The sequence below is a fragment of the Gopherus evgoodei genome, unplaced genomic scaffold, assembly GCF_007399415.2.
Source record: "Gopherus evgoodei ecotype Sinaloan lineage unplaced genomic scaffold, rGopEvg1_v1.p scaffold_45_arrow_ctg1, whole genome shotgun sequence".
NCBI classification, from domain to species: Eukaryota; Metazoa; Chordata; order Testudines; family Testudinidae; genus Gopherus; species Gopherus evgoodei.
In genome coordinates, this window is record NW_022060066.1 from 1901101 (window position 1) to 1913764 (window position 12664).

Genomic DNA, 12664 nt, shown 5'->3' on the forward strand with positions numbered 1-12664 from the left:
AGTCCTCGCTCCCACTTCCTTTACCCAGAGGCCTCTCTGCCCTTGAGGACTCCCCTTCCACTCTCCTGTCTAGCAGAGTCCTCGTAACCACAACAAGGCTGGGCCCAAGATTCCTGGGGGAAGCTCAACCCCCAACTCTGCTGTGGTCACCCAGGACAGGAGCTAGGGTGTCCCCACTCCAGGGTACTCTCTCTGCACTGGGCACCTTCCTGACCCACTGATCATTTCATACAATTTAAAGCAAATACAAGTTGTTTAATTCACAGTTTTAAAAAAAGAATAAGGACAAATGGGAAAAATTAAAAGAAAACACATCACCCTGCTCTGTGGCAGGGAACATCACAAACAGTGTCTCTGGACATCAGGGCACTTCACAGTCTCTTCCTTTTAGGTCCCAGGTCTCCTTCTCAGGCCCTGGCTGTGCCGCAGGGACACCATGGGTTGTACATTTGCTCTGATGGTGGCCACTCACCTCCGGGCTCTAGGTGGTGGGGACCTTCTTCCCAGCATCAGCTGCCTGTCGGGTAAAGATCCCCCTCCCAATCTGGCCTGCAAGGACCCTTGGCTGGGGGTGTCTTTTTGCGCTGGGCCCTTTGCCCAAGGTCCTCCCTTGGCTGGCCCTAGTTGCTCACTACACCTGGCTCTGTGGCTGCAGCTCTACTCCCAACTCTGACCTGCTTCCTGGGCTGCTTTTCTGGCCCTTCTGGCTGGCACAACTCTGTTCCCCAGCTCAGCTCCAGCCTCTGCTCTCTCCTTAACTCGTCCCCACTCTGTCTGACCCAGGCAATTCCAGCTCACACAGAGGATGGGAAACCCTCTGTCCTCCTGACTCCCTGATTAGCCTGCCTGCCCTGTCAATCAGGCTAAGCTGGAGCATTGGCCTCTCTCCATTGTTCCTGGGGACTGTCAGTCTCAGGGTCCTGATTTCCCATGAACCCTTCCCCTTTTGGTACTGGGAGCTAGCCAGCCAAAACACTCCCACTGAGTGTTAGTAAAGCAGATAGAAAGAATGAAGTGACCACAGTGAGATGTGATCCACAAGCGGGGAAGGATTTGCATCTTCCCTATGTTGCCTGGATTTTCAGAATGGATGAGAGGATGTAGACATAACAGATGAGGATGATCAGAAACTAGCTCATTCCTATGATAACGCTAGAGATGAGGACACTGTATCATTGGGAAAGGATTCTGTGGAATACAGATATGGTAGGGAGGGATCTTGCAGCTTATCTGACTGATTCTGTTTGGCCAAAGAAGTCTAAGCAATTCAAGAAGAGGACATTCACCAGTGCCTTCAGAAGCCCAGTGACCCAAGCACCAATGACCATCTGAATACAGGCAGCTCTGTTCATCATCTCCATCTAATGTGAGATGTGAAAAAGCATATGGAGACATATGTATCTCATAGAGCTGGAAGGTGATCAGGTCCAGCCCCCTGCCTTCACTAGCAGGACCAAGCACTGATTTTGCCCCAGATTCTTAAGTGGCCCCCTTAAGGACTGGGCTCCCAACCCTGTGTTTAACAGGCAAATACTTACACCATTGAGCTATCTCTCCCTCAGGTGAGAGGAGTATGTACATATATCAGTCGTAAGCCACTGCAGAGAGACTGAGACCGATAGATAGATAGATAGACAGATAGATACTCTCCAATGTTAAATTTTAATAAAATTGTAGCCTGGTGTTTAAAATGCATCTATCTATACCAATGTCTGTCCTCATCCACTTTCATGTCCTGATCACCATTTTAGAACAGGACCCAGAGGAAATAACTGGATATTTATAGTTGAAAGATTCAGTATATTTGGCTGTCTCCCTCTTCTAAACCCTCTGAATTAATCGTGTTTGCTTTCTTAGGGCCTGATTCTGCAAACACTGTAACATTTGAGTAACTTTGTGTAGTCTACCACAATCGAGGGCAACTGCATGTGTGTTCCCCCACTATGGTCCAACAAGGTCACTCGCGATAGGCTCCCGGCTTCCCAGCTTCACCTCTCTTGGGTGGAGACACATGTCTCTCTCTCTCTTGATCAGGGTTATTCCAGGCCACACTGTTCTCTACCTAATTGTGAATTCTTCAGCAATATGGACTGCCTCAACAGGTCTGCTTTGGAGGACTACTTCTCCTCTGAGGCCATACACAGAGTAATTGCCCACAGTTCAGTCAGCACAGAACTCTCTGTAAGCAAGCACAGTTATTATTAAGGTGAAATCATTACAGAGAAAACATCTTAAAACAATAACAGAACTTACATGCTGTGACGAGATCTCCAGGGTGCAGCCTGGGACTGTGGGATCACGGTTCCCCTTTAACTCTTTCCAACCTGGCTGACTCTCACAATGACTTGCTAGTGACCAGCAGCAAACTCCTCCAGTGCTCCTCACTCAGCACAACCGCATGTGGAGACCCCACAGCCAGCTAGACTGCGTGAATGCTCCCAGAGCCACTTATGAATCACACAGAGAAAGGGGAAACTGTGGGTGAGATTTAAAGGGCTCCACCGGGTTTCCCACCACGGCAGGGAGCCCAGAGGAGCCCTTTAAATGCCATTCCTGGTCCGGCCGCCGGAGCTTCAGGCAGTATTTAGAGAGCTCCACCGGGCTTTCCGCCACAGTATGGAGCCCGGAGAGTCCTTTAAATCCCACCCGCAGCTTTGACAGCTGGGCTGGGGCTGGCATTTAAAGGTCCCAGAGCTCCACAGTGGCTGGAGCCTCACGCCCTTTAGTTCGCCCCAGGGGCTACCAGTCACCTCTGCAGCTGGGAGCACCCTGGGTGATTTAAAGGCCCTGGGACTCCCAGCCACAGGTGGTGCCCTAGGATCTTTAAATCTTGAGGCCACGCCTCTTCCACTTGAGGCCACGCCCCCACAGACTCCGGTCGTACAGCGTAAAGCTGAAATAGCGCATGTTAAATGCGCGTACTTTGCGACATACCTGTACTTGGTCCTACTAGTGAAGGCAGGGGTCTGGACTCAATGACCTTTCAAGGTACCTTCCAGTTCTAGGAGATAGGTATATCTCCAATAATTATTATTATTATTATAGTGGGTATACACCAACCTTTGCAAAGCTGAACACATTTGCCACTCACTTCAGGCAAACTCACTGGTAAAGATAAACAGTAAAAGAAGTTTATTGACTACAAAAGATAGATTTTAAGTGATATTAAGTGATAGGCAAAAATTCAGAGTTAGTTAACAAAATAAAATAAAATATAGCCATGCAGTCTAAACTCTCAACTCTGTTAGACTGGGCAACATGTAGATTAAACTTTTTTTCTCACTCCACTAGATATTGCAATCCATAGTATACAGATTCCACCCTTGAAATCTGGGCCAGTCCCCTCAGTTGGAGTCTTCAGAGTGTCCTTGTTGCTTGCAGCGTAGGTGCCTGAAGGACAAAGGCCCAATCTTGGTCCCCTGTGTTTGGTTTTATACCCTCAGTCCATGTGCTTGGAAAACACAAGTCCAGGCATGTTTGAGGGGCATTACTGAGTCTCCAAGGAAGGTTAAGAAATTCCCCTGGTGTGGCCTCATGCAGGTGAGTCATTGTGTCATAGCTCCCTTGCTGGACAATGGTTGTTGATGGGTTGATTGATACCCCACCCAGGTGTTGGTTACTTTCCTTGCTGTTGCCTCTAGAGAGCTAATATCTGACTGATATCCCAAGTTAAAGCATATTTTAGTGACCACCATACAACACAATTCTCATAACTTCATATGCATCAATGATATAATTATATGGACAGAGAAATGACTTTCAGCAGATCATAATCTTTCCCCTGATACCTTACAAGGCATGCTTTGGATATAAGATCACAATTATACAAAATGAGGAATATGGGATTTCCAGGACACTCCCCCAAGGTATAGAACATCACACATGCATGCTAATAAGTCTACCAGAGATGATCCCAACTCCAACAAGGGACCTGGCCGGTGATCAGTCTTTCAGTATTCACACAGGGTTGGGGGTTTTTGGTTGTTTTTTCCCCAGTGGTTATAAATTCAGGACAGCTGTTTTCCCAGAACAAGAACACCCATGAAACTGAGAGTCAGTTTTATTCCATTTGGGTCTCTGGTCTGGTCCTCATGTGACAGGTGATCATCAGATAATGGGTGTCTCCTTAGGATGCAGCTTTAAAAGGATGGTTCCAGGGGAAGGAATTTGCATTCCCCTCCTCCCAGGTATTTCCTAGCATCCCACATAACTGTGGTTGTCTAGCACATGATTTCAAGGATTCCTTTGAAGCTCATAACACCTTCAAAGATTTACATGTCACATTTCCTCGAGAAGTTATAGACAATCCCACAACAGCACATAAACCTTTGCATTTTTAATACAGTGAAGTCTGAAAATACTTAAACTTAATTCAATAAGGTTAAATTCAATTCCACTTTGTACAATGTGTACGACTTGTACTTTCCACAGAATGCTGGGATGGGTTCGGAGTCAGCAGGTTATGATGATGGGTGAAATAATATAGCAGAACAAATGCAGACATCTATGGTATAATCTTGGCCTTTGTAAGTCAATAGATTTTTTACCACAAATGTGTACATAGTTGCTCCATAGTTCAGTGGTAAGAGCACTGGTCTTATAAACCAGGGGTTGTGAGTTCCAATCTCACTGGTGCCTGGTCTGTTAATGTGTATGGTCTATGTGTGTTTTTATGGGGGAATATCTCAGAATCAACTCCTATGTATCCCAGCCCCCTCAATTTTATCTTCACTATAGACCTGCCACAACAAATAGATTTCTCTAGGACACAACGGGGGCTCAGGTTTCTGTCCAAGCACAATCTGCTGTTGAATCAGAACCTGAACTAGATTCCTCTTGTTATAGCTTGTGAAAGCCAGTGAGGAACCCTTGGGCCAAATGCTGACCCAGGTTGTGTATGCCTCCTTCAAAGTCCTTCGAAATCACCTGGTATTCACTAATGGATCAATTAGTGCTAATGGCCATACCTACCAGTACCCTGCCTCTCTGTTTTTCTCTTGGCAGGCAAAGTAATTGAGCAGGTAAGAGGAGAATCGGAGGGATGAACCTAAAATGGAAAAGAAGAAACCAAACAAGAGCTCTTATGGTCTATCAGTAATGATGAAATAGACTTAGAACTGGCCCAGAAGTCAGGACAGTTGGATTCTATTCTTAGCTCTGACAGTGACCTTCTGTTTGACCTTGCTGCAAATACTTCAAACCTCTGTGCCAAAGTGGGCCATCTTCATCCTCTAGTCTGACCTTCTGCATAATACAGCCTATAATAGCCAGTTGAAACATAGCCTTGCTTAGAAGCACATGCAGTCCCAATATACCCCAGACTTTCAAAGACTCGTAGACTCCAGGACTGGAAGGGACCTTGAGAGGTCATCGAGTCCAGTCCCCTGCCCTCATAGCAGGATCAAATACTGTCTAGACCATCCCTAATAGCCATCTATCTAACCTACTGTTAAATATCTCCAGAGATGGAGATTCCACAACTTCCCTAGGCAATCTATTCCAGTGTTTAACTACCCTGACAGTTAGGAAATTTTTCCTAATGTCCAACCTAAATTTCCTTTGCTACAGTTTAAGCCCATTGCTTCTTGTTCTATCATTGGAGGCTTAGGTGAACAAGTTTTTTCCCTCCTCCTGATGACACCCTTTTAGATACCTGAAAACTGCTATCATGTCCCCTCTCAGTCTTCTCTTTTCCAAACTAAACAAACCCAATTCCTTCAGCCTTCCTTCATAGGTCATGTTCTCAAGACCTTTAATCATTCTTGTTGCTCTTCTCTGGACCCTCTCCAATTTTTCCACATCTTTCTTGAAATGCGGTGCCCAGAAGTGGACACAATACTCCAGCTGAGGCCTGACCAGTGCAGAGTAAAGCGGAAGAATGACTTCTCGTGTCTTGTTTACAACACACCTGTTAATGCATCCCAGAATCATGTTTGCTTTTTTTGTAACAGTATCACACTGTTGACTCATATTAAGCTTGTGGTCCACTATGACCCCTAGATCTCTTTCTGCCATACTCCTTCCTAGACAGTCTCTTCCCATTCTGTATGTGTGAAACTGATTGTTCCTTCCTAAGTGGAGCACTTTGCATTTAACTTTATTGAACTTCATCCTGTTTACCTCAGACCATTTCTCCAATTTGTCCAGATCATTTTGAATTTTGACCCTGTCCTCCAAAGCAGTTGCAATCCCTCCCAGTTTGGTATCGGCCGCAAACTTAATAAGTGTACTTTCTATGCCAACATCTAAATCGTTGATGAAGATATTGAACAGAACCGGTCCCAAAACAGACCCCTGCTGAACCCCACTTGTTATTCCTTTCCAGCAGGATTGGGAGCCATTAACAACTACTCTCTGAGTACGGTTATCCAGCCAGTTATGCACCCACCTTATAGTAGCCCCATCTAAATTGTACTTTCCTAGTTTATCTATAAGAATATCATGCGAGACCGTATCAAATGCCTTACTGAAGTCTAGGTATATCACATCCACTGCTTCTCCGTTATCCACAAGGCTCGTTATCCTATCAAAGAACGCTATCAGATTAGTTTGACATGATTTGTTCTTTACAAATCCATGCTGGCTATTCCCTATCACCTTACCACCTTCCAAGTGTTTGCAGATGATTTCTTTAATTACCTGCTCCATTATCTTCCCTGGCACAGAAGTTAAACTAACTGGTCTGTAGTTTCCTGGGTTGTTTTTATTTCCCTTTTTATAGATGGGCACTATATTTGCCCCCTTCCAGTCTTCTGGAATCTCGCCCGTCTCCCATGATTTCCCAAAGATAATAGCTAGAGGCTCAGATACCTCTTCTATTAACTCCTTGAGTATTCTAGGATGCATTTCATCAGGCCCTGGTGACTTGCAGGCATCTAACTTTTCTAAGTGATTTTTTACTTGCTCTTTTTTTATTTTATCTTCTAAACCTACCCTCTTCCCATAAGCATTCACTATATTAGACATTGCTTCAGACTTCTCAGTGAAGACCGAAACAAAGAAGTCATTAAGCATCTCTGCCATTTCCAAGTCTCCCGTTATGTTTCCCCCTCCTTACTGAGCAGTGGGCCTACCCTGTCCTTGGTCTTCCTCTTGCTTCTAATGTATTGATAAAAAGTCTTCTTGTTTACCTTTATTCCCATAGCTAGTTTGAGCTCATTTTGTGCCTTTGCCTTTCTAATTTTGCCTCTGCATTCCTGTGTTATTTGCCTATATTCATCCTTTGTAATCTGACCTAGTTTCCATTTTTTATACGATGCCTTTTTATTTTGTAGGTCACGCAAGATCTCAAGGGTAAGCCAAGGTGGTCTTTTGCCACATTTTCTATCTTTCCTACCCATCGAAATAGCTTGCTTTTGGGCCCTTAATAGCGTCTCTTTGAAAAACTGCCAACTCTCCTTTGTTGTTTTTCCCCTCAATCTTGATTCCCATGGGACCTTACCTATCAGCTCTCTGAGCTTACCAAAATCCGCCTTCCTGAAATCCATTGTCTCTATTTTGCTGTACTCCCTTCTACCCTTCCTTAGAATTGCAAACTCTATGATTTCATGATCACTTTCACCCAAGCTTCCTTCTACTTTTAAATTCTCAACAATTTCCTCCCTATTTGTTAAAATCAAGTCTAGAACAGCTTCCCCACAGTAGCTTTTTCAACTTTCAATAAATTGTAGAGAGAATCCACCTTTTATTCTAGTTTAAACCTGCAACTGGTCCATATCCTAAGCTGCAGAGAAATGTGACCCTCCCCCTCCCCCAAAAAGTCTCTGCCAGTCTGACCTGGGGGGAAATTCCTTCCTGACCCCAAATATGGCTATCAGTTTGACCCTGAGCATGTGGGTGAGACCTTCCAGCCAAAGAATACTTTGTAGTTACTTAAAGCCCTCCCGATCTAGTGACCCGTCACCGGCTGTTGGGCAGATTTTCTACTAACAGGCTCAGATATGCCACATGCGATTGTAGGCAGTCCCAACAGAGCATACCCTCCATAAACTTATCAAGCTCAGTCTTGAGGCAAGTTAGGATTTCTGCCCCCACTGCTCCTCATGGGGGGCAATTGCAGAACTTCACACTCTAATGGTTAGAATTGTCTAGCTATCAGGTGTGTGCTCTGCGCTATTCTGGTGCAGCGCTCCCTCTGTCTCACTAGGTGAAATCCTCCACTGTGGAGAGATAATTTAAAAAGGAATTGGAGCAGGAAAATGAGAATATTTTGGCAAAATCAAAATTTTCCTATGGAAGATTTAAGTTTAAGATTTAAGTTTTCCAGAAACTTTATTTTCCATTGATAAATATTTTTACGGAAAATTCCCAATCAGCAGTAGACTCAGTATCTGTGATTATAGACCTTCTTAAACAGGAGGGATGAAAATCTAGCATGATTGAAATCAATGGCAAAACTCCTATTGACGTCAGTAAATCCAGGATTTCACCCTAGGTGGCAGTTGTAGAAATCAGCTTCTACCAAAAGTACAAACAAATAAGTTCCCACACATCTTGAGTTCCTGCCTTGTCTGCATTGTTGTTTACAAGGCATCACACCATTCTCTGGAACTGTATATCATCTACAGAGCTGATCAGTGTTGGAATAACATTGTTTTGCATTCATCAAATACTTCTGACCCCTTTTGAATCAAAAAGTATCTAGTTAAATTTTGAGATCCTGGAGACATTACAGATGGAAGTATTTTCCTTGATGCAATCTTGTTTATTTACAAGGAATGTACAAAGTCCTACTTCTCTGAACGCAAGAGAAAACAAGAATAAGCAAAAGAGGCTTACAACCTCAAACCTGTTTAGGCAAAAAACTCTCTCTTTCTAGCTTTTCCCAGGGTCTCGATAGGCTCACGAGCTACTGCTTGACTTTTTTGATTTTTTGCCTCTGCCTCTCTTTCTGTTCCTGTATGTTATCAGCTTCTATGTGTTCTGCCCTCCCCTCCCCCACCACACACACACACACACACACACACACACACACACACACACACACACACACACACACACACACAAAACTCAGTAATAGCCCTCCATCCACTCAGTCCAAACTCTTGAGCAGGATCACAACCTCTTTTTGCCTTAGGTGAGAGGCTTCTACTTAACTCATCCTAATTGAAGGTTGCTTCCCACCCAACCTCAGTGAGGTTTGTGATTGATGTAGTTCCTGGTACCACTCCACATAATGAAGCCACCCGGGGAAAGTTCTTCCTTAGACCCTAAATAATCCTGAGGTTATCACTGATTTCCTCAGTGCCTCTTTCACCATGTTGTTCCGTAGGGTGTATATGATGGGGTTTAGCAGTGGGGTCAGGACACAGTAGAAGAGTGACACCACCTTGTCCATGTTAGAGGACTCCATCACAGGTGGGTGGGCATACATAGAAAGCGCTGAGCCATAGAATATGCCTGTGACCGCAATGTGGGCACCACAGGTGGTCAGAGCTTTCTGGAGCCCACCCTCTGAAGGCGTCCGCCATGCTGTCCGTATGACGCAGCTGTAGGAACCAGTGGTGAGGAGAAAGGAGGTCCCGGCTATGGTGCATGTCAGGGTAAAGCACATGAGCTTGCTAAGATGCGTGTCTGAGCAGGAGAGCTTGGCCAGAGGGACAAAGTCACAGAAAAAGTGGTCAATCTTGTTGGGTCCACAGAATGACAGCCTGGACATGAACACAGTGAGGACAGAGGAGGCCAAGAAGCCAGACACCCAAGCGACCACTGACAGCTTGAGACACAAGATGTTGCACATGATAGTGGAGTAGCACAAGGGGTGGCAGATGGCCAAGTAGCGGTCATACGCCATCACTGCTAGAAGGAAGAACTCAGTGGAACCCATGGAGAAGAAGAAAAACATCTGGGCTATGCATCCACGTACAGAGATTGATCTGTTCCCTGGCAGAAGCCCAGCCAGCAACTTGGGCACTGTGACTGAGGTGTACCAGATCTCCAGGAAGGAGAGGTTGCTGAGTAACACATACATAGGGCAGTGGAGGCTTGGACAACTCCTGACTATGACAATGATGGAAGTGTTGGTGGCAATGTTCAGGAGGTAGATGATCAGGAACATCACAAAGAGGATCCACTGTAGCTCCGGGGATGCAGAGAAACCCATGAGAATAAACTCAGTCACTTCAGTTTGGTTAGCCCCTTCCATGGTGCTCGCAGCTGTTTGAGCCACAGGAGAAAAAATGTATATGTTAATATGAGGATTTCCAGAGCAGAGTCAAATCCTGAGAGTCATTGAGATAGATAGATAGATAGATAGATCTGTCTGAAGGGACCTCATGAGGTCATCTAGTCCAGTCCCCTGCACTCAAGGCAGGACTAAGTATTATCAAGACCATCCCTGACAGGTGTTTATCCAACCTTTTCTTAAAAATCCCCATTGATGGAGATTCCATAACCTCCCTAGGCAATTTGTTCCAGTGCTTAACCTCTCCAACAGTTAGGAAGTTTTTCCTAATGTCGAGCCTAAACGACCCTTGCTTAAATTTAAGCCTGTTGCTTCTTGTCCTATCCTCAGAGGTTAAGAAGAATAGAGGGAGCATATGGGATAGCTAGATAAAGAGTGTGAGCACTCTGAACTGCTTTGTTTTTTGACAGTTAAAATATGTGGAGCTATACCTATCTCATAGAACTGGAAGGGACAATGAAAGGTCATGGAACCCAGTCCCCTGAATTTACAGCAGGACCAAGTACTGTCCCTGACAGATTTTTGCCCCAGATCCCTCAATGGCCCACTTAGTGATTGAACTCACAATCCTAGGTTTAACAGACCAGTGCTCAATCCACTGAGCTACCCCTCCCCCTCTCACAAAAGTCATTATACAGGACATTAAAAATCTAATTGCATGTGCTCTTTAGTAGATCAATACATTAATGAAGAGCTAAAATTTCTAATGCTCTGTGAGAATCTAGTACCTTAGATTTATCCTGGATGCACTCTAGATACTTCTTCTTGTGTCAAATTAATGTCCTCCAGTTAAATACCAGCTCATGCGGGTACGATTATCAATGTCTCTGCTGCCTCTTCACTCAGGAATAGGGTTTGGAGTTGCAAAGCAGCACCTGAGCTTCTCCGCACACCTGAATCCTGTCTGTCCCAAACTGGGACATTTATAACAAGTGAAGGACACATCCAGGGAATGCAATGGGAATCTGAGAATTGAGGGATGTGCCTGCTGTTACTCTACCTAATTACAATATGATGTGTACATTTCTCCCCACCTCCTACTTTACCTCAGAGGCGGATGAGTCTGCCATAGCCTGAGCTAACATCCTTTGGGATGTTAGCTCAGCCTGGAGCGATTCAGAACCCAGAGGTCCTGGGTTCATTGCGCCCACCAGACCTGAGACCCTCATGTAACATGTGGCAACGTGAACAAGAATTTAAGCTTGGGTGTTGGTTCCCCAGCCCCACCCCTCAGTGCCACAAGAAAGAAGGGAGATTCTAGGCTACTTGTGCAGCTTTTAATTATGCTGGGGCAGAGGCAGGGGGATGGTCCTTTTCGAAGACCTGCAAGGAAAGAGGCTGAGATTCTGTCCCCACACTTGTCCAGTTGCTTCCCTGGGTGACCCTAGGCAAATCACGTTGGGCCAGATTTTCAGATATATGGATTCATAGATGCCAAGGCCAGAAGGGGCCAGTGTGATCATCTAGTGTGACCTTCTGTACAACCTAAGCGAGAGCACTGCTCCCAAATAATTCCAGTCTTCATTTAAAAACTATCCATGATGGAGAATCCACCGGAACACTTGGTAAATTGTCTCAGTGTTTAATTACTCTCCCCATTAAAAATGTAGGAATTTGTCTACCTTCACCTTCCAGGCATTTCGGTGCCCAAAGATACATACAGCTGGCTAGTGGGATTTTCAAAATGCCTTCACCGATTAGCCACCTAACTCCCATTGAAATCACACTAACGCCTAACATACATGCCAGTGCCAAGCAAAGGAACAAACCTCACCCACCCAGACACCTACACAGCTCTGCCATATACCCAAGCAGACACACTCCACACCCCATCTATATCCAACACACACACACCCCACTCCCCAAAGGCCTGGTCTAAACTTAAAAGTTAGGTTGTCATAGATACATCAGTCAGGGGCATGAAAAAAACGCACCCATCATTGACACGCTATGCTGCCCTAACTCATGGAAGACTTTTTCTGTCAATTTAGCTAGTGGTGTTCCTACACTGACAGAAAACACCCTCACATTGGTGTCAACTGCACCTATGCTGTGGGTTCAAACTAGCATAACTACACTAATGTAGCTGTGCCAGGATAGTTGCTGTCTTGTAGACACAGCTTCAGTCTGAATTCTTCCAAGTCTGTTTGTGTTTGCTGTTTATGGCAATAACTGAATTATTTATTAATTAATATTTCTCATTTTAAATATATTTCTGGTTCTTTTATGTACCACAAACACATTAATCTGCCAGTGCACCCTATTTATCCCCTCCCCATACACACATAAATTTATTAGACAAAATTAAACAAAGCTTTCAAGTACACAAAATAACCTGCAAACTTGCTTCTTCTCCAGTCTCTGTTTTGTATTAAACTTCTTGTTTTTACTGTGAATATATCTGGGTATGGTATTTTGAGCAGAGAATGAATCTGAGGTAAAAGTGGGCACTATCCCTTTGGGGCTTATGGATCTGTGAAC

At 44.7% G+C, this 12664-nt stretch overlaps 1 protein-coding gene across 1 annotated transcript; it reads right to left on the reverse strand.

Moving 5' to 3' along the window:
- Positions 1–9202: 9202 nt before the first annotated feature.
- LOC115642778 (olfactory receptor 6B1-like) lies at positions 9203–10144 on the reverse strand. The gene has a single exon (XM_030546487.1). The coding sequence runs from the start codon at positions 10142–10144 to the stop codon at positions 9203–9205; it is 942 nt and encodes a 313-aa protein (XP_030402347.1).
- Between the last annotated feature and the right edge of the window lie 2520 nt (positions 10145–12664).

Coding starts and splice junctions, on each gene's coding strand:
- LOC115642778 (XM_030546487.1), bottom strand. CDS start 10,144: ATGGAAGGGGCTAACCAAACTGAAGTGACTGAGTTTATTCTCATGGGT.